This window comes from Mastigoproctus giganteus, chromosome 7, assembly GCF_048544385.1.
Source record: "Mastigoproctus giganteus isolate SK-2022 chromosome 7, ASM4854438v1, whole genome shotgun sequence".
NCBI lineage: Eukaryota > Metazoa > Arthropoda > Arachnida > Uropygi > Thelyphonidae > Mastigoproctus > Mastigoproctus giganteus.
The window spans coordinates 222866-246407 of record NC_143581.1 but is presented as its reverse complement, the minus strand read 5'-3'; the positions used below and the strand labels follow the sequence as shown (position 1 = coordinate 246407).

The 23542-nt window shown below is 40.0% G+C and overlaps 1 protein-coding gene across 1 annotated transcript in view; it reads left to right on the top strand.

Annotated features, from left to right (window-relative positions):
• Rab2 (RAS oncogene family member Rab2) overlaps positions 1-23542 on the top strand; it is a 232443-nt gene that overhangs the window by 131291 nt on the left and 77610 nt on the right. Inside the window, exon 4 of the mRNA XM_090377489.1 lies at positions 19393-19475. Coding sequence (XP_090233615.1) covers positions 19393-19475 — 83 coding nt within the window. The remainder of the gene's footprint in view (positions 1-19392; positions 19476-23542) is intronic.

The following is a 23542-nucleotide window of genomic DNA, read 5'->3' as shown; positions in this document are numbered from 1 at the left end:
AGGAAAACTGATAGCTTGGAGGGGGGGGGGATTCACAGACTAAAAGGTTAAAAGAAGCCGCAGGCTGAGATGAAAGTGATTCTTGCACTGCTTCTATGAGAATGGACAACGGCCTGGAGGACGTAGTGCAGGAAGTTTCAGGGACTGGCGGAAGTCATCATGAAACAGATAAATACATGGACTGTGTTAGGGTAACTAAAATTAGGTGCATGTATACTTGCATGTACACCAATGCTAGAAGAAAAGTAAATAAATTTGATTTTATGAATTTGAAGTGTTGTTCAAGACATCAAAGGCAAATAATGTTGGGATATCAGAGACGTGGTGTCGCACAGATATCAGGAATGCAGAATTGGGAATTTGGGGAGTACAGAAAGGATAGGAAGGGAGGAGGGGTTATGCTGTTAATTAAGATAAACATAAAATCTAAGGAAGTGCATCCATTTGACATAGATGGACAGTGCTGTTGAGTCAGTTTGGTGTGACATAAGTGCTGGGAAAGCAAAAATGAAAGTAGGAGTGAGTTAGCATTAGTTGAGGCATATGATGCAAGAAAGGAAGCTTATAAAGTATAAGCCAAAAAAAAAAAAAAAAAAAAAATCTTTCCCATTTCACCCATCCAGTCAAATGTTTGTTTAGTTCAGCCTTAAATTTATTTAGGCTATCAACTTCTATGACTACAGATGGAAGTCTGTTCCAGCAATCAACTACCTGCTGGCTAAAGAACCCACTCAGGTTCTTAATCTGAGCAAGTGGAATTTTCCCATCAGCGTTGAGCCTGCTCAAACCATTCAAGGCCTTATAAACCTCAATCTGATCACCTTGCGGGTGCCTAGTCTCCAGATGCTGCAACTTGCAGAACTTAAGGCTTTCCTCATAAGCGCACCCCTTTGTTCCTCTCACCAATCTTGTTGCCCTTCTCTGTACTCGTTCTAGCAACTCTATATCCTTCCTAAAAACCTCAAGGTGTGGCCTGACCATTGCTTTATACAAGGGAATAATTACCTCCTTGTCTCTGCTAGCAAAATTCCTATATATCATTGACAAAACTCCATGGCTGGTTCCGGCAGCCTGTCTGCACTGCACAGAAAACTTCATATCTGAGTGAACAATTACCACCAGGTCTTTTTCATTCCCCACCTCCCTGAGTGTAGAACCACACAGTTGGTACGTTTCTCTTGGGTTACTGCTACCCATATGCAGTACTTTGGCTTTGTCAATGTTAAACTTTAGTTGCCACTTCTCAGCCCATCTGCCGAACTTTTCCAAATCCTGTTACAGTAGTATACTGTCTTTACATGAACAACCCTGCCAACCTTTGTATCATCTGTAAACTTGAACATTAAGCCTGATATACCTTCATCAATGTTATTGATGAATACACAGAAGAACAATGGGCCCAGCACCAAATCCTGGGGGACTCTACTAATAACATTAATCCATGTAGAGCAGTGTCCATTTATTATCACTCTCAGATTTTGTAATAACTGATGATTTTTTGAGCTATATGATTTTGTAATAACTGAGAGCAAAGTTGGGGAGAAATTGTTGAAGGTAAACATAAGAAAGGCACCTAATGGATGGGATCTATCCATTTATATTAAAGGAGGCAGCAAAGGAAGTAAGCAAACCCTTAGCCATAATTATGAGAGCTTCCTTAGAATCAGGGAAGGTACCCATGGACTGGAGATGTGCAAATGTGACCCCAATTCACAAAGGAGGATCAAAGGGCTACACAAGTAATTACAGACCTTTAAGTGTAACTTCTGTTCCAGGAAATTAATGAAGGCAGTGGTTAAAGAAGCACTGCAGGATCATCTAGACAAGGCTTCAGTTGTAGCTCGAACACAGCATGGTTTGTTAAGTCTTGTCTGACTAATTTGATTGGATACTATGATGTGGCCACAAAGGAACTCGGTGCCCGTAATAACTTTGATATCATATACAGGGTGATTCACTAGCAGTGCGACAAACTTGCAGGAGGTGTAGGGGGGCACAAAGACGAATCGGAATCACCTAGCATTGCAGGGTCCGAAATGCCTTCGTCATGCAGTAGAGGACGTTGAATGGGAGTTCGCGTGAACAGCGATCCTGCTGGAAGTCAGCATTTGCGAACCGGTTCCCGAGCAGTACGATGGACGAGTATTCAAACGTTGAACTGGCCGACATGCACCTCGCGTATGGAGCTGCGGACTGTAACGGGCACGCCGCTCTGCGCGTGTACCAGAAACGTTTTCCGCACAGGCGTGCTCCTCATCATACGATTTTTGCACGTGTGCACAGAGGGTTACCTGAGTCGGGTTGTTTCACGAGAGGTACCATGAATCGAGAGCGAACAACGAGGATGCCATACAATGAGGAGAATGTCCTACGTTCTGCAGAAGGCAATCCGAGTACGAGTACTCGAGCGATAGGCCAACGATTGGGTATTTCCCAATCCACTGTATGGAGGATACTGTCAACAAACCAAATGAGTTCATACCATCTGCAACGCGTCCAATCATTGGAGCCTGCAGATTATCCACTCCAGAGGACTTTTGCTACTTGGTTTCTTCAACAGAAATGGTTCGCAAATGCTGACTTCCAGCAGGATCGCTGTTCACGCGACCTCCCGTTCAACATCCTCTACCGCATGACGAAGGCATTTTAGACCCTGCAATGCTATGTGATTCCGATTCGTCTTTGTGCCACCTACACCTCCTGCAAGTTTGTTGCAGTGGTAGTGAATCACCCTGTATTTGGATCTTAGAAAGGCCTTTGATACTGTTGCACATTGAAGACGGCTGCACAGATTGGAGCAGTGTGTCATTGGAGGCAAATTGCTGCTATGGATAAAGGGATGGTTCAGTGGGAGAAGACAGAGTGGTAATCAATGGACACTCCTCTTCGTAGACTAATGTTATTAATGGAGTCCCTCAGGGTTAAGTGTTGGGTCCATTGTTGTTTTCTGTATTTATTAATGATATTGATGATGATGATATATCAGGCTTAATGTCCAAGTTTGCAGATGATATGAAGGTCGGCAGAGTTGTTAATGACATTAATGACAGCACGCTGCTGCTGCAACAGGATCTAGAAAAGTTGAGCAGATGGGCTGAGAGGTGGCAACTGAAGTTTAACATTGAGAAATGTAAAGTACTGCATATGGGAAGCAGAAATCCCAGAGTAACATATCAACTCTGTGGTACTACACTGACATTTGTAAAGAATGATAAGAACGTGAGGGTAATTGTGTAGGCAGATATGAATTTTTCTGAGCATTGCAGACTGTCTGCAAGAGTAGCTTATGGTGTCTTGCAATGATGTACAGGAATTTTTCTAGCAGGGATAAGGGGGGTGATTATCCCCTTGTATAAGGTAATGGTCAGACCACACCTTGAGTACTGTATACAGGTCTGGAGGCCTCATTTTAGGAAAGATGTAGAGCTGCTGGAGCGAGTGCAGAGAAGTGCAACAAGATTAGTGACTGGAACAAATGGAATGGAATGGGTTGTTGCTCTTATGAAGAAAGGCTTAAATTTTGAAAATTACAGTGTTTGGAGACTAGGCATTTGTGAGATGATCTCATTGAGGTGTATAAAGTCTTGAATGGTTTGAGCATGCTCAATGCTGATGGGATTCTTCCTCTTGCTTAGAATAATTGCCTGAGAGGGCATAAATTCAAATTGAGGAAAGACAGTTGTAGAATAGATGTGAGGAAGTTTGCCTTTACCCAGCGTGTGGTTGATTGCAGAACTAGACAACCATTTGGAGCGACTGGATGGGTGAAATTAGAAGATTTGGTTTTTTTTTTTTTTTTTGGCTGATGCTATCTAACCTTGCTTTCTTGCATCATGTGCCTTTGCTAATGCTATACATTCACCTGTTCTTACTCTTACTTACCATTATACAGCCCATGTATTTACTTGCTCCCTGTTGACTCCTTCAGCTCTTGAAATCCCCAGCAACCTGCTCTCTAGGTTGCTGCTCATTACAATAGAAGCATTGCAAGAATCACTTTTGCCTCTGCCTGCAGTTATTGTTAACTTTTAGTGTGTGATCCCACCCCCCTCCAAGCTAGCAGTTTTCTGACCTCTGTAACACAGCAAATATTCTGGAACCTTTCTATTTAAGTGTATCCCATACCTGTAGAAACAGTCTCTCCTATTAGCAGCACAAACCACTCCGAAAAAAATTCTACCCCTTGCCAAATCTCTCCAGGGCCGAATTGGTTGACAAGGCTCTCATCATATACTCCCTCTTATCGTGTCTGGGCAGAATTGCATACACTTTCAAATTTAACCGTAACTCGCGACTTTTTTCATCATTCAAATGTACTTGTATAGTAAATTTGCAGATCTTCTACTCTTAAGGTCATTAATGCTAATGTGTACAAAAATATCACCTTTCATGCCCTTAAAAGATGATATCTGTTGCACAACATCATCAACTTTTGACTCTGGCAGACATACCCTGGTCCTGTTCCACCTATCCATTTTGCATAAAATATTCTCCATCTCCCTGACAATAACTAGCTCATGTCGGACCAGCACATTCTGCCGTAGAGTTTGCCACTGTGTTGCCTGATGCACAGGAGTTAGCTTTGGTGTTCAGGTGGTCCGCTGAGAGCTTAATGGGCCCCTCATAATAATTTCTTCGAGGGCATCTACCCTATACCTCAAATTCTCAGAGACACCCATCAGTACGCTGAGTAGGCACCTAATTTCTTCATAGTTTCTGACCTAGGCAAACAAAGACATCCTTCTTGGCTAGATCATGTCATGTTCTAAAGAGGTCTTAAATATTTCACACTTCGCACATATTTTTAGACATATTGTTAGGAAGTGTGTTGGAGGTTTTTTTTTTTTTTTTTTTATATGTAAACCCCAACACGAGAGGTATTACAATCTAAAGTACTTAGTACCGTGCTTGGGTTGGAGGTTGAGAAGACGAAAGAAGATATTTGTTGACATTGGACTTGAACTTCTGTAGATTGTAATTTTCAGGAAATACGTATGAAGGAAGGTTGTTCCAGAAAACGGCATTTGAATGAATAAATGAGGAAGATGAAAAGTTGGTTCTGTGGGTTTGAAGTTGGACAGTAAATGGATGTTGGCTGGTGGCGGCACGTGTTCAGACTGTTTTGAAAGAGAGAGCGGGAATTATAGAAGCCAATTCAGAAGAACAGTGCCCATGGAAGTATCTGTAGAAGAGGCATGCAGCAGAAACAGTTTGTCTATGAGACAGCGAGTGGAGAGACTCTGTTAGAGATGAATCATAAACTAACATAAATGCCCTCTTCTGAATGGAATCAAGAAGCCTGAGAGAGGTTTTGGGGGCACCTCCCCAAATGTGGGAACAATATTCCATGGCAGGGTGAATTTGCGATTTATACAGAGTGAGCAGCTGTTCGGAAGAAAAGTAACGCCTAGAGCGAAAGAGAAAACCAAGTTTTTTAGATGCAGAGGAAGCAATATTTGTAATGTGCTTGTGCCAAGAGAGATTAGAAGTCAGAGTAATCCCCAAAAGAGATATATCATTTTGCCTAGAAATCGGAGTGTCACTAAAGATAAGCATAGGAGCAGACGAATCCTTTTTGCGAGATATAAGACAAGACTGAGTTTTAGAAAGGTTGAAATCAACTAAGTTGTCTTTGCCCCATTGGATAATTACCAGGAGATCGGCATTTAATGAATTGGTAGCAGATTTTTGAGAAGTTGAAGCTGATTGAACAGGGCACGGTTTCTCAAAATGGAAAATGGAATGCAATGTGCTATCATCGGCAAAGCTAAGGATAGGATTTGCAGTCAATGGATGAAGGTCATTAATATACAAGAAAAAAGAGTAGGGGAAAGAACTGAATCTTGGGGGACACCGGCGGTAGTGGAGAAGTTAGAAGACAGAGAGCCATCTACCATCACCCTCAGTGAGCGATCAGAGAGAAAACTGGATAACCAATTACTAAAAACAGTTGGCAAACCATTAGATGGAAGCTTGTTTAGAAGACCTTAATGCCAAACACGATCGAAAGCCTTTGAAATGTCAAGAGCAACTACTTGTGTTTCACCGAACCTTTCCATTGAGTTAGTCCATAAATTGGTAACATAAGCCAGAACATCACCAGTGGATTGACACTGACGGAATCCATACTGGCGATCGTTGATCACACGGAAAGTTTCTAGGTAGTTTAAGAGTTGGCGGTTAATTGATTTCTCCATTACTTTAGAAAGAGTAGAAGTAATTGCAATGGGACGATAATTGGATGGGAGGGATTTGTCACCCTTTTTAGGAACTGGCTGGATATGAGCAAATTTCCAAGCAGAAGGAAAAACACCTTTGGAATAAGAAAGTGGATAAAGGCGGCAAAGAAGAGGAGTAAGTTCAGGAGCACAGGTTTTGAGAACAAGTGGAGAAATACCATCGGGACCTGGAGCTTTCTTAGCATCAAGATTCGTCAAAATCCTTTTGACATCCTTTTGATGGAAGACCACTGGAGGCATTGGATGGAAGACCACTGGATGCATTGAATGGAAGACCACAGGAGGCATTGAATGTTGAGAATGGTGGGAGGTGTTTTACCAAGATCATTAATATATGAGTTGGAAGAAAAATGGGATGCTAGCAGGTCAGCTTTATCCTTGGCTGATGTGACAACAGAACCATCTGGTTTGGACAGAGGTGGGAGCAGAGATGGGCAAAAGTTGCGGCCAATAGCTTTGGCAAGGGACCAGAATGCTTGGCTACCATTAGGGCAAGAAGCAAGTTTTCTACTCTTAGCCTGTTCAAACTCTAGTTTGGACTGATTGATAACTGCTTTACAATTATTGCGAGTTTTGGTGTAGGCAGGAAATGAAACTGAAGAATTAGAAACAAGCAAATTACGATATGCTTCGTTCTTCTTTTGAACAGCCTTAGCACATTTATTGGAAAACCAAGGTTTAGATAAAGGACGAGATTTTAAAGTGGAGTGTGGGATAAACTATTCCATTCCTACAAGAATAATTTCACTGACACGATCTGAGCAAACGTTGGCATCAGAAGTTTTGAAACAGTAATCCAACCAAGGAAAAGAAGAAAAGAAATCTTGCAGGTTACCCCATTTTGCATGGCCTCTGTAGCCGAGTGGGCAGGAGTGGGAGTGCAGTAAAACACGCTCTTTGAGTAGACCGGGGTTCAAGCCCCTGACTGCTGAATACGGTTGATCTGCCAACCCGTACTGGACCAGCGTGGCAGATTATGGTCCATTTCCCTCAGCATGAATTGTTGAGGAGGCTTCCATCCTGCAGTGGGTTGATAATGGCTGCACTTAACCCCATTTTGCATTCTTGTAATGCCAAACAACACGAGGTTGGGAATAGCCATGAGATAAAGCTGCATTGGAGAAGAGACAATCACCAAGTTGTGATCTAAGGTGCCTAAAGGACTACTTACATCGAGCGTGTACTTAGAAGGGTTGTTTGTGAGAAAAAGATCAAACGTGTTGGCTGTGCGGTTAGGATTGTCCAGTATTCTTGTAGGTAAATGAACGATCTGTGCAAGGTCATTAGTAATTGCAAAATCCTAAGCACCTCGACCAGTTGGGTTGGTGTGACTAGAAAACGGAAGACAGCTGAAGTTGTGAACAGTAAAATCACCAAGGAAAATTACCTCACTGTTAGGAAAGTTGGACTGTAGAAAGTCAAGTTGCAAAGAGAGGAAGTCAAAGAGCTCCAAGTGATTAGTGGAGTTGGGAGAACGGTAGAGACAACAGATGAATTTGACACAATGAGGTAGAGAGATTTTAAGCCAGAGAAGATCGAAAAGAGGAGATTCCAAATTACCAAGTCTCTGACAGGGAATATCAGAACGGACACATGCACAAGTACCACCTTTGAGGCGAAAGGAACCATACAACGAATAATTTGGGCAACAGAGATGAACAGCAGTTGAATCAACCGATAAATGAGATTCTGTCAGAAAAACTAAATGGGGTTTGGGAGACTGCAAGTGGAAATAGACATCGTTGAGATTAGAATCGAGACCACGTATATTTGTGAAATGAACTAGGAAGTGATTGGGAGGTTTAGCTCTTTTCGCAGCTATGCTTACTCTATTAGTTTGAAAATTCACGGTGTATTCAATAGTAAGAAAATGTGGGGGGCCATGCTGTATGAAGTAATGAAATTTTTGGATATGGCATACACATGGTAAGAATATACGCAGTTCGTTGATATAACGTGGCCTCGACAATGCCCCCCACATACACACTACTCGGAATCCCTCCAGTCACTATCTGACAGAGTAGAGGTAGCAAGATTATACACTAGCTGATCCGGAAGCCTCCTAAAGAGTTACCAATAGGTTTGATCCTATATACTAACTAGCAGCCGGCCTACGAACACCTTTTTACAGCTGTATCCTCGAAATGTAAGGAAGATTGGACCTTGCCTTGATGTTCATCATAACCTCAAAAGTCATCAATCATACTGCATGATAGAAGAGATTGGGAACGGTTGACTGGAACTTAGCTCTGGAGACTAAACATGGGTTCCACCACTTCAAGCGTTCAATAAGTAAAATGGTAGTATCGCGCCGGTTGTTGAGAGTCATCTACCACCTAGTATTGCCTGGTAACACAGAGGGGCAGCATTCCTCCACGTGGTGTGGGTGCCACACTTCTACCCCTGCTCACATTGTATCACACCTGGGTGTTCAACCACAGTGTGCTTGTGCATGGAGGTTATACCCAGGATTACTAACAGTCCCACCATTGTGAAGGTGCAAGCAGAGGGTTTGGCTGTCGCAGACCGTTCGGACTTCGCCAAAAGTTCTACTTGATTTGAATGTCACCCGAAAATCGGTTCGATCAGCGTTTTAGACTCGCAGGCCTATATGAGAGAATGTCTGTGACAACCTCAAGGACCAATAGCTGAAGTACTTAAGCCTACAAATAGCTGTTGTAGGCTTCAGTACTTTTCATTGCTCTGTAACTGTCCCATGCTATCTTTTTCTGCTCTATTTAACCAGCCACCTTTGCACTCACTCATTTTTGCTTCCTCCTTCTGCAATGTTTTCTTAAGTGTACGTATGTGTTCATGTATTCTGTGATTTTTGCTTTAAAAATATTCTATAATTCAAATATATTCACCATTCCTCAGCATTCAGTCTAGTTCACAGATGCTATATATATACAGGGTGTTTCAGTTAAACGTTTCAGAACTTCTAAGAGGGGTAGGGTACATCCTGACAACTCGAAATCATATAGCAATGTGGGGTCGGAAATGCTTTCCTGAAGCGGTATTGTACACAGAAGTCGTCGTGCAGCACAGATTCGATTTTCGGTCAATGTATGGGCCGGTATTATGGGAGATCACCTCATCGGACCTTACCTGTTACCGTGTCGTCTAACCGGACCTATCTACTTGATCTTTCTGCAGCAAGTATTGCCACAACTTTTGAGAGATGATCAGATTTCTGCATCGATGCAACAGACAATGTGGTTCCAACACGATGGAGCCCCTGCCCATTATAGCGGAGATGTTCGTAACTACCTGGATGTCACATTTGGTCAACAGTGGATCGGACGTGGTGGTCCCGTGCGTTGGCCTGCTCGGTCACCCGACCTATCATGTCTTGATTTTTATTTCTGGGGTCATATGAAATCGCTAGTTTATGACACCCCTGTTGACAATGCTGAGGAGCTGGTTGCAAGAATCTCAGTAGCTGCCGAAGAAATTCGAAATTCGCCTGGAGTATTCCAGAATGTTCGGATGTCATGCGTCGGAGATGTGAGGCGTGCATTGTAACCCGTGGAAGAAACTTCGAACACTTACTTTAATCCATGTACCTTTTGCTTCTTTTCATGTATTATTAAAACGATTTCTCACTTACGGTCTCTTTTCTTTATGGTGCTTCAGTGTACAACACCGCTTCAGGAAAGCATTTCCGACCCCACATTGCTATATGATTTCGAGTTGTCAGGATGTACCCTACCCCTCTTAGAAGTTCTGAAACATTTAACTGAAACACCCTGTATATATATACAGTGAAACTTCTCCTAACGGACATCTCTCTACTACGGACATTTTCAAATTCCCCAACTCACCTCCATTGGTTTTAACGTGTTTTCAGCTTCTGTATAGCGGACATTCTCTGTAACGGATGTGGACAGGCAATCTGCACTGTTTCGTTTAGATTAGCACTTAATTTGATCTCCCCATAACGGACAGCAGGTGAGCTCACGGCCCCTTTTCTAGGAACTTTTCTTCCACGTATTGCCTCAATCGTGTGTTTATTTTCTATTTCCGATTCTCTGAATTTTATCAAGGTTTACGTTGTGGTTCTAAACCCTTTTTTAAGAATTTTAAGGCACGTGTAAAACTTCTGATGAATTCGGTGTGTGCAGGGGGCGGATATGGTCGGCCTTTCGTCTTTTCAGTTTTCAGTTTTGTTCAGTGTCATGTGAAGTGCACAATGTCTTCTCGTAAACATTTAACTTTAAAAGATAAAGTCGAACTCATTAATGCGTATGATTGGCAAAAAAATAGTGTTCGCAATCTCGCTGCAAAATTCAAAATTGGGAAGACGCAGGTAAGTGACATCCTAAAGAAAAAAAACGAACCGCTCAAACAATTTTGGCAACACGGAAATGATCAGGTTCAAAAATCATTCCCGAAAACTGTTGGACTTCAGATTGACAATGTTACGTATGAGTGGTTTTGTCGCGAACGTGCTAAAAAAATTCCCATTAATGGGCCTATTATTAGGGAAAAGGCTTTGGAGGTTGCGAAATCTATGGGAGTAAATGAATTCAAAGCTTCTGTGAGATCGCTAAACAAGTTCAAAACTCGGCATAAAATTTCTTGGAAAACCGTAAGTGGTGAAGGTGGATCTGTTGATACTGGGGTTGTAACAGAGTGGACCGTCAAATTGGAAGATTTATGTCGTGATTTTGAAGCTAAGGATATTCACAACTGTGACGAAACAGGGTTGTTTTTTAAAGCTCTTCCTGAAAAAACAATAAGTCTAAAAAACGAAAAGTGCCAGGGCAGAAAAATTTCTAAGGAACGCTTGACTGTGCTATTGTGTACAAATATGCTGGGAGACTTTGAACAACCTCTTGTTATAGGAAAACCACAAAATCCTCGTTTCAAGGGCATAAATTTGAATCGTTTGAATGTTGACTGGAAGTCTAATAAAAAAGCGTGGATGACACGAGATATCATGAGCAAATGGATAAGTCACTTTAACCAAAACACGATTCGTCAAAACAGAAAAATTATTCTTTTCATGGATAATACTGCATCTCACCCGCACATTGAATTGTTCAACATTCAAATCGTTTTTTTGCCAAACACATCTGCAGAGTGTCAGCCCTTGGATAAAGGGATAATAAAACATTTTAAACTTCACTACAGAAAACGTGTTTTAAGACATCTCATTGCAAACATGAACGATGTAACATGTGCGAGTGACCCTGCAAAAAAAATCAGCATCCTAGATGCGATTCAGTGGATTTCCTCTTCAGTAAACGCAATTAGAAAACAAACTGTCGTGAACTGTTTTGTAAAGTCTGGCTTCTCAAACGCAAAAATTGAAGTTGTGAACAGCAATGTGGAGCACCAAGAAGAACAAGAACTTCATCATCTTTTAATAATGTACGATACTTCCGCTACAAGTGACCCTGGCTACTAAGATATAGACTCGAACCTCACTGCAGAAGATGGTGCTCTAGATATCAACGACATTATCATCGATATTTTTCAAGACGTTCCTCATGAGGATGAAGAAATGGAAGGAGGTCATTCTGTCGAAGAACATATTAACGATGAACCACCGATGAAAATAGAAGAAACGCTCATACAAATCAATCGTTTAAAAATGTTTTTCGCCGCTGAAGAAGATACTGAAGGACTTTCAATGGTTTCTTCACTCCAAACAAATGTTAAAAACAAAATTATCAGCCGGAAGAAGGTGCAGAAGAAAATAAGTGATTACTGTATGTATTTCTTAAGATAAAGTCATAAGATGCATAGCACAATTGTCTGTATATTATTTACAAAAATATTGTGCAAAATCTGTATATATTTTAATTTAATTTTACCTTAAACGTTTAACGATTTTTCTTTCTTTCTTTTTTTTTTTCTCCCTCAGACTTCTTGTTAGCGGTCACTTCTCTCTAACGGACACATTTTTGTTCCCCATGGCTGTCCGTTAAAGGGAAGTTTCACTGTATATATATATATATATATATATATATATATATATATAAATATATATATATATATGAGGAGCCTCCGTAGCCAAGTGGGCAGGAGCAGCAGTGCTTAGCACACGCTTCTTGATTAGACCGGGGTTCGAGCCCGTGACCACCAAATACGGAGGATGTGGAAAGGTCAGGGAATGACCACCACGTATCCCCGGAGCAATATGGCCTTAGTTGCTAATGCTCCTAAAAAAAAAAAACAAACCATACCAAATAGATGCTATGTAGCACCTTAAACTGTCAAAGTTGCCTCTTCTGAAGTTAAAACCAATGCCTTTATCTTTAACTACTGCATCATCTTTCTTCATTTTCCAGCTGTTGATTGCATGATCACTTCACAACAATCGCTCTTGTACTTTCAGCCCTGTGATGTCATATGAATCATTAGTAAAGATCTGGTCAAGAATATTCTCGCACTTAGTATTTTCTCTAACATGCTGGTACAAATAATAATCATCTAGTTTATTTAACAATGCTTTTTCTCCATCGTGAGTCCCCCCCACCCCACTTATTCCAATCAATCTGGGGCATATTAAAGTCACCCATAATAAGACATTCATATTTTCTTGCCCATTCCATCTGCATGTAAAGACTCTTGTCATATTAACACCGTGGGCTCACATCTATTGCACCTGGGCTTGGCACACCCAGGGTCCTCAGCTGGTTATCATCATTCTTGTCTTTCTTTGTGATTCTGTTCCACTTTTGACACTCTCTCTCTCTCAGCGCCTCCGTAGCCAGGTGAGCAGGAGCAGCAGCGCTTAGCACACGCTTCTTGATTAGACCGGGGTTCGAGTCCGTGAGCCACCAAATACGGAGGATGTGGAAAGGTCAGGGAATGAAAGGTCATAAATACCACGGCATATCTCTGGAGCAATATGGCCTTAGTTGCTAATGCTCCGAAAAACCAAATAATAACAACAACAACAACTCTCTCTCTCTCCCTCCCTCCCTCCCTCTCTCTCTCCCTCCCTCCCTCCCTCCCTCTCTCTCTCTCTCTCAGGGTAACTTGGGAATTTTTTTTTTTTTTTTGACTGGTGCAGCATAAGCCTCAGGCTTCCTTGCACCACATAGTTAATAATAATAATATTAACTGCTGGGGAGTACAACATCTACAGAAAGGATAGACAGGATAGGAAGGAAGGAGGGGTTATGCTTTTAGTTAAAAAACACATAAAATCCAAGGAAGTGAAGCCAGTCAACATCACTGGACAGTGCAGTGTCGAGTCAGTTTGGTGTGACATAAGCATTGAGAGATCAAAATTGAGAGTAGGAGTGTGTTGTAGGCTTAATGACTCTGATGAGTATAATAAGAAACTGTACAGGGAAATAGTGGGCCAGTAAATCAGAGAGTCTTGTAATGGGGGATTTTAATTTCCCAGATATTGACTAGAATTTGAGGGTTGGTCACTCACACACTAGCAAGGCTTTTGTGGATTTATTGGATGATTGTTTTCTACATCAGCATGTTCAGGAGGCAACTAGAGGGAGGAATACTCTTGATCTGATTATCTGTAGTGATTCTTCGTGCATTAAGATTCTTCAGATAAAGGAACCACTAGGTAGCAGTGATCACAGTGTGCTGAAGTTGGATTTACTCAAAGAGGTAACTACCATCAGGGGTAAAGGGAAGGGTTTTTGCTTTCGTAAAGGCAACTATGGTGGTCTGAGACAGTATTTAAATTCTATACGGTGGGACCAACGGATGATGTTATCAACAGCAAATTCAAAATGGGAAACATTCAAAGAATTTATCTTGGAAGCTACTAGGCGTTACATACCAACTAAGAAATATTGTTCAAGGTTTCAGCCTAAACAGATGACAGATGAACTAATGAGACATATGGCAGAGAAGAAAAATGCATGGGATACATACAAATTAACACGTGACACAGAAGCCTATGATAGATACAAGTTGATCTGTAACCAAGTTAAAAAGGAGGTTAGGCAGGCGAAGGCAGACTACGAGAAATCTTTGGCAAGGGATGCAAAGAAAAACAGCAAAGAGTTCTTTACCCTAGAAGGAAGGGGATGAATCAGATTGGTCCACTTGATATCGATGGGTCACCTGTTGATGATCCTGCTCAGGTTGCTAACAAACTAAATGAATATTTTGCATCGACATTCACACATGAGGAGTTATTCCGTGAAGGGAATGCCAGAGGTGTATTCAATCTGGCAGTAAGCTAGATAATCTTGTAATAACTGAGAGTAAAGTGGAGGAGAAATTGTTGAATATAAACACAAGAAAGGCACCTGGAGTGGATGGGATCTATCCAGTTATATTAAAGGAGGTAGCAAAGGAAGTAAGCAAACCCTTAGCCATAATTATGAGAGCTTCCGTGGACTCAGGGGAGGTACCCATAGACTGGAGATGCACAAATGTGACCCCAATTCACAATGGAGGATCAAAGGCTGACACAAGTAATTATAGACCTGTGACTTTAACTTCTGTTCCAGGAAAATTAATGGAGGCAATGGTTAAAGAAGCACTGAAGGATCATCTAGAGAAGTCTTCAGTTATAGCTCGGACACAGCACGGTTTTGTTAAGGGGAAGTCTTGCCTGACCAATTTGATTGGATACTATGATGCAGTCACAAAAGAACTGGATGCAGGGAATAACTTTGATATTATATACTTGGATTTTAGAAAGGTTTTTGATACTGTTGTACATGGAAGACTGCGCTTCCGTAGCCAGGTGGGAAGGAGCAGCAGTGCGTAGCACACGCTTCTTGATTAGACCGAGGTTCGAGCCCGTCACCACCAAATGTGGAAATGTCAGGGATGACCATCGCATATTCACAGAGCAATATGGTATTAGTTGCTAATGCTCCTAAAAACCAAATAACAAACATAACAAACAAACATGGATGACTGCTACACAAATTGGAGCATTGTGGCATTGGAGGCAAATTGCTGTTATGGATAAAGGGGTGGTTGAGGGGGAGAAGACAGAGAGTGGTAATCAATGGACACTGCTTATCGTGGACTAATGTTATTAGTTGAGTCCCTCAGGGTTCAGTGTTGGGTCCATTATTGTTTTCTGTATTTATAAATAATATTGATGATGGTATTTCAAGCTTAATGTCCAAGTTTGCAGACGATACAAAGGTTGGCAGGGTTGTTAAGGACACTACTGACATTGTGCTGCTGAAACAGGATCTGGAAAGGTTGAGCAGATGGGCTGAGAGGTGGCAACTGAAGTTTAACATTGACAAATATAAAATACTATATATGGGAAACAGCAACCCCAGAGTAACGTATCAACTCTGTGGTACTACATTGACAGTGGTAGAGAATGAAAAGGACCTGGGGGTAATTGTGCAGGCAGATATGAAGTTCTCTGAGCAGTGCAGACGGGCTGCAAGAATAGCTCATGATGTCTTGTCAATGACATACAGGAATTTTTCTAGTAGGGATAAGAAGGTGATTATTCCCTTGTATAAGGCAATGGTCAGGCCACACCTTGAGTACTGCATACAGGTCTGGAGGCCTCATTACAAGAAGGACGTAGAGCTGCTGGAACGAGTACAGAGAAGGGCAATAAGATTAGTGAATGGAACAAAGGGTTGCTGTCACGAAGAAAGGTTTAAGTTTTGCAAATTACAGTGTCTGGGGACTAGGCACTGGCGAGGTGATCTGCTAGAGGTGTATAAAGCCTTGAATGGTTTGAACATGCTCAATGCTGATGGGACTCTTCCTCTTGCTCAGAATAATCACCTGAGAGGGCATAAATTCAAAATGAGTCAAATCAGATGTAGGAGATAGATGTGCGAAAATTTGCCTTTAACCAGCGGGTTGTTGGTCGGTGGAACAGACTTCCATCCCTTGTTGTGGAAGTTGATAGCCTAAATAAATTTAATGCTCAGCTGGACAGGTATTTTGAACGAACGAAGTGGAAGTTTTTTTTTTTTTTTTTTTTGCCTGATGCTGCATAAGCTCGCTTTCTTGCATCATATGCCTCTACTAATGCTAATTCTAATAATAATAATAATATAAACCTTATCTTTAACTGGTGTGCAGTCTTCTGTTCTTTAGATTAACTCCACTCTTCCGACTAACTCACACCACACAGATTCTACTCTGGCAGTCCTAATGTCAGAATCAGCAAAAGTTCCTTTTGCGCTCAGGCTTCTTTTGATAAGAAGCATGACCTTTCATCATTTAGAAGGAAGGTATCATACGGAAGTGTTCTTCGTACTGTATTGAGTGAAACTCCTCTTATTATTTTACAAATATTATTATCAATGTAGAACGTATTAAGTATTACAGCTCTGATTCATACTATCTAATTCCCTAAATACATATTACCTATTATACCTAACCTATTAGGTATTACCTAACCTGTTATATCAGCTTTAGTTTTCTTAACCAGGAGTACAAATTCAGCCATTTTATTGACAACACTCCTGACATTATTGTAGGTATAGTTGAGACTAAGTAATGTGCAGTTTACTACAGAGGATTACTTAGTACAACCTGGCACACCAGTTAAAGTTAAGGTTTATATCCCAAGCTATATCTTCCATCTCATTTGAAACATTGCTAACCTCAGAACATCTTATCAAAGTCAGCTGTTTTGGCAACAGACAAGAATTCACGAGGTGAGTGCAAGCATTGCTTTGACCCATATCATCAGATAAAGTGGATCTTAATTACCCTTCTTCTCCCTAATAAACAGTTTCCCTGCATTCATAGGGTATCCTAAATTATACTGCCAAAAATCATTGCACCACCTTTGTTCAAATGAATACCATCTCTACAAAATAGATTCTTACTACATACAAATGCAAGCATGGCCTGCATGTGTAGGTAATAGCCTAGAGCCTTGCACATTCCATCTAGTCTTGAGTTAATCCACAAGGCTTTTAGCATATGGTTCCTCCTATCACATCTAGGCAGATTGCAAGATATATACACACATTCTAACTTGCGGCATTTTTTCAGCATAGTCTTATTTCTCCAACAGATGGTCAAGTTACCCATTTTCCTAACAATGGAGTCACCCAATAAAACTAGATCACCTTCAACCAGAGCTGTCTGTGCTTGACTATCCTTTTCTGGTCCTGAATCAGGGGTGCATCGCTTGGCAGGTCAGGTTTTACTTGAGTGCCTGACAAGCTCCCAGTTACATTTGTTTCTAGGGCAAGCACTCATTTCTTCAGTGACTCAAATTGTTCTCGTAATGCACTAAGTTGTCATTTGAAATCCATACCAGTGTTTTCCCCAGGACCTATCGAATGGGTGCACTGCCCAGCTAAAATTTAAATGATTCTCTCAGTATCGTATGGTCACTGCTCTCGATCAGTATTCATTCGACCATATTATGTGATCGAAGTCAATGCTACAGGAGCATATAATGTTAAATTTTATGTAATTAATTTTTATAAATAACAGAAAATTTTATAATAATGCAAAATACTACACTTCCCCACCCGGCTGGCAAAATTTTCTGGGGAGAATGCTACATACACTCCTTAAATCAGTTGCAAAGAAAATAATCTCAAGATGAGCTAGGTCTGTCTACTAGACCAGTAGAATACATGCTATGTGCTACACAAACAATGAGGTCACAAATCACACCAGAAATGCCTGCAGGCATTTCCTTTTGAGTTCCAATGTCTGTAGACTTTGTATTATAAGTGGATTGTAGCAACCATAATTTAAGTAAAAATTGAACTTACAGAGATTGCAAAATTAAAATTTACAGTATATAGTATGGAATTTATGTTAATAAAATATCGCAGAAATTAAGATATTGACAAAAATTGGATACTAAAGAGGTTAAATTTAAGCTACTGAATGAAAGTTAAGAAATTCCCTCCAAAATAACAATAACAAAGGCTATCTGAGTATTAAGCTGTAGCTTTCCAAATACCTTAAACTTATAATATGGATACAATACTTACAAAACAATAATTTTAACCACCAGTGAAATTAATTAAATTTAAGCTACCCAAGAAAAGTTATGAAGATCCAGCCAAAATATTGATAGCAAAGGCTACCTGAATATTAAGCTTTAACTTTCCAAATACTTAACGGAATACAAAAATAAACTAACATACATGACTATAGGAATTCAAACTATATATTAACAACAGTTTAATATATTAAAATAAAAATTATTTCAAAAACTAACCTGCAATTAAGAGCTTCAGATTCACAGCTATATTCTGTAGCCTCGATCCCAGAGTCGAATATATGATTTAAAATAAATTTGTGCAAGCAGGGATAATAAACACTTGGGTGAATTGTTACATTAGAGATTTCGGTTAACTGGGATAATTATGTTTGTCCACTCTGCCAAAAAATGGGATGTCAGCAAAAAACATTGAAAATTGGGATGTGGTAGTAAAGATCAAATCAAACAAGTGTATGTCTCTCAGGTTCAAAAGTTGATATTACTTATACTGCTATTAGACTATAAAGCATTTAGGGCTGCAGCCTCAAGCTATGGAAAAGTCTAGACTATGTATAAATATAGTGCAAAAGCATCAATAATACATAGCCAAATCTGAATTAACAGAATGTTAGCAAAACAGCATCGTTTTAAGTTATATCTCATATTGTGAATACCTTCATAACGATTTGCCATGAAATTGCACTAATTCGAATAAGTAACGCTTCACCTGAGGAGAAGACTAATGTTACTTATTCTCAGATGGATGCCACCACCCATGGGTGGTCGTATCCATCTGAGAGATCTGACATCTGAGTATCCATCTCAGAATAAGTAACATCAGTCTTCTCCTCAGGTGAAGCGTTACTTATTCGAAGTAGTGCAATATCATGGCAACTCATTGTGAAGGTATTCACAATACGAGATATAACTTAAAACAATGCCGTTTTTCTAACATTCTGTTAATTCAGATTTGGCTATGTATTATTGATGCTTTTGCACTATACTTATATATAGTTTATACTGCTATTATAACTATATATATTTTTTTCTTATTGAACTGTTATTTCAGACTAAATATAAAGATAAGCCTAAATCATACAACCTGTATAGCAGGTATGTGAACTTTACTGATATGTGAGAATGGGGAAACTTTGTGATGCTTGTCTTATTTATCAGATATTGCTGAGCTTAAACTGTTTAGAGAGATATATTCTTTCTGCACCTTCCATTTCAGGTGTGTATTATTATAAATATGTTTACTTTTAGGCAGGCCAAGAAGCCTTTCGTTCTATAACAAGATCATATTATAGAGGAGCAGCTGGAGCACTTTTAGTGTATGACATCACAAGGTAAAATGTGTTTCTCAGAACCATTAATTAATATTATTCTGTTTATGTTAACTTTAAAATATCAAGATTTTTGTACCCTTAAAAATTACTCCTTTTTATTTTCTTTTATTTTTTAAAATTAATTAAAAGCACGTTGTTTTCCAAATCATATTTCAGAATATAAATGACAGTGGAAGGGTGTTAAATTTTATAAACTTAAATCTTTTATACCCTCAGTATTTATGTGGGAACCATTTGAGTTAATTGCAAATAGCAAAATTTGCAATAAGCTCATGGACGACTGAAATATACCTTTTAATGAATTGCACAGTATACGGTGGTGGCAAGCCTGTAACTAAATTTCTTTCAATATAAAATGAAGTTTTTAATGACTATCTTCTTTGCTTGCCAGTATAAAAAAATATAACCAGAATCCCTACTGATATTCAAGCCCTCAAAGGTTTTTTGCAGATTGAAACCAAGCTTGCCACCTTTTCTTCTCTGGAGATATACAAAGTATATTAATGTGACAAAACATGATGACCACCTACCTAATATGATGTTGGTCCTCCCCATGCAGCCAAAACAGCTCGTACCTGGTGAGGCATGGATGCTACAAGATTTCTAAATGTCTTGTGGTATCTTTTTTTTTTTTTTTTTTTTTTTTTTTTAATGAAAACCCCAAACACGAGAGGTATTAGAACCTATAGTACTTAGTACCGTGCTTGGGTTGGAGGTTGAGAAGGCAAAAGAAGATATTTTTTGACATTAGACTTGAACTTCTGTAGACTGTAATTTTCTGGAAATAGTATGAAGGAAGGTTGTTTCAGAAAACAGCAGTTGAATGACGAGGATGATGAAAAGTTGGTTCTGTAAGTGAGTTTGAAGTTGGACAGTAAATGGATGTTGGCACATGTTTGGACAGTTCTTAAAGAGAGAGCGGGAATTATAGAAGCCAATTCAGAAGAACAGTGCCCATGGAAGTATCTGTAGAAAACGCATGCAGCAGAAACAGTACATCTATGAGACAGCAAGTGGAGAGACTCTGTTAAAGATGAGTCATTAATTAACCTAACTACCCTCTTCTAAATGGAATCTAGAAGCCTGAGAGAGGTTTTGGGGGCACTGCCTCAGATGTGGGAACAATATTCCATGGTAGGGCAGGTTTGCGATTTGTACAGAGTGAACAGCTGTTTGGAAGAAAAGTAATGCTGAGAGCAAAAGAGAAAACCAAGTTTTTTAGATGCAGAGGAAGCAATATTTGTAATGTGCTTGTGCCAAGAGAGATAAAAGTCAGAGTTATTCCCAAAAGAGATATATCATTTTGCCTAGAAATTGGAGTGTCACCAAAGATAAGCATAGGAGCAGAAGAATCCTTTTTGCGAGATATAAGACAAGACTGAGTTTTAGAAGTATTGAAATCAACTAAGTTGTCTTTGCCCCACTGGAGAATTATCGGGAGATCGGCATTTAAGGAATTGGTAGCAGATTTTCGAGAAGTTGAAGCTGATTGAGCATGGCAAGGTTTCTCAAAATGAAAAGTGGAATGCAATGTGCTATCATCGGCAAAACTATGGACAGGATTTCCAGTTTGAAGGTCATTAATATACAAGAGCATTAATATACAAGAGTGGGGGAAAGAACTAAACCTTGGGGGAAAACAGCATTAGTGGAGAAGTAAGAAGACAGAGATCCATCTACTATCACCCTCAGTGATTGATCACAGAGAAAACTGGATAACCAATTACAAAAAATATTTGGCAAACCATAAGATGGAAGCTTGTTTTGAAGACCTTTATGCCAAACACGATCAAAAGCCTTTGAGATGTCAAGAGAAACTGCTTGTGTTTCACCAAACTTTCCCATTGAATTTGTCCATAAATGAGTAACATAAGCCAGAATATCAATATCACCAGTGGATTGACACTGACGGAATCCATACTGGCGATCATTGATCAGACAGAAGGTTTCTAGGTAGTTTAAGAGTTGGCGGTTAATTGATTTCTCCATTACTTTAGAAAGAGTAGAAGTAATTGCAGTGGGACGATAATTGGATGGGAGAGATTTGTCACCCTTTTTAGCAACTGGCTGGATATGAGCAAATTTCCAAGCAGAAGGAACAACACCTTTGTAATCAGAAAGTGAAAAAAGGCGGCAAAGAAGAGGAGTAAGTTCAGGAGCACAGGTTTTGAGAACAAGTGGAGAAATACCATCAGGACCTGGGGCTTTCTTAGCATCAAGATTCTTCAAAATCCTTCTGACATCCTTTTGACAGAAGGCCATAGGAGGCAATGAATGGAGCGTGTTTTGAATGGTTGGAGATGTTGTACCAAGATCATGGGAGAGTTTTTTTTTTTTGGCTAATGCAGCATAAGCTTACTTTCTTGCATCATGTGCCTCTACTAATGCTAATACATGAGTTGGAAGAAAAATGGGATGTTGGCAGGTCAGCTTTATCCTTGCTGAAGTGACAACAGAACCATCTGGTTTTGACAGAGGTGAGAGCTGAGATTGGCAAAAGTTGCGGCCAATAGCTTTGGCAAGAGACCAGAATGCTCGGCTAGCATTAGGGCAAGAAGCAAGTTTTCTACTCTTAGCCTGTTCAAAATCTAGTTTGGACTGATTAATAACTGCTTTACAATTGTTGCGAGCTTTGATGTAAGCAGAAAATGAAACTGAAGAATTGGAAACAAGCCAATTGCGATATGCAATGTTCTTCTCTTGAACAGCTTTAGCACATTTATTGGAAAACCAAGGTTTAGATAAAGGATGTGATTTTAAAGTGTAATAAAGAATTCCATTCCTACAAGAATAATTTCACTGACACAATCTGAGCACACATTGACATCAGAATTTTTGAAACTAATCCGACCAAGGAAAAGAAGAAAAGAAATTTTGCAAGTCATCCCATTTTGCATTCTTGTAATGCCAAACAATAAGAGGTTGGGAATAGCCATGAGATAAAGACTCCATTGGAGAAGAGACAATCACCAAGTTGTGATCTTGAGGTGCTTAAAGGACCACTCGCTTCGACCGTGTACTTAGAAGGGTTGTTTGTGAGAAAAAAAGATCAAGGGTGTTGGCTGTATGGTTAGCATTGTCCAGTATTCTTGTAGGTAAATTAACAATCTGTGCAAAGTCATTAATAATTGCAAAAGCCTCAGCATCTCGACCAGCGGGGTTGACATGACTAGAAAATGGAAGCCAGCTGGAGTTGTGAACAATTAAATCATCAAGGAAAATTACCTCACTGTTAGGAAAGTTGGACTGGAGAAAGTCAAAGAGCTCCAAGTGATTAATGGAGTTGGGGGAACGGTAGAGACAACATGAAGTAGACACAATGTAGAATAGAGATTTTAAGCCAGAGAAGATTCCAAATTACCAAGTCTCTGACAGGGAATACCGGAACGAACATATGCACGAATACCACCTTGAGGTGAAAGGAATCATACAGTGAATAATTTGGGCAACTGAGATGGTCAGTAGTTGAATCAACTGATAACTGAGATTCTGTGAGAAAAAGTACATGGTGTTTGGCAGACTGCAAGTGGAAATGGACATCGTTGAGATTAGACTCTTGACCATGTATATTTGTGAAATGAACTAGAAAGTGTTTGGGAGGTTTAGATTGTTTTGCAGATAATCTTACTCTCTTAGTTTGATAATTCATGGTGTATTCAATAGTAAGAAAAAGTGTGGCGGACATGCTGTATGAAGTAATGAACTTTTTGGATATGGTGTACACATGGTAAGAATATACCCTGATCCTTAACATAACGTGGCCTCAACAATGCCTCCCACAGTAATACTACTCGGACTCCTTCCAGTCTATCTGACAGAGTGGATGTAGCAAGATTATATGCTGGCTGTTCCGGAAGCCTTCTAAAGAGTTACCAATAGGTTTGGTCTGGTGTACTAACTAGCGGCCGGCCTGCGAACACCGTTTTAGAGCTGTATCCTCGAAACTTAAGGAAGATTGGATCTTGCCATGATGTTTATCATAACTTCGAAAGTCATCAGTCATACTGCATGATGGAAGAGATGGGGAAGGGTTGACCAGAACTTTGCTCTGGAGACTAAACATGTGT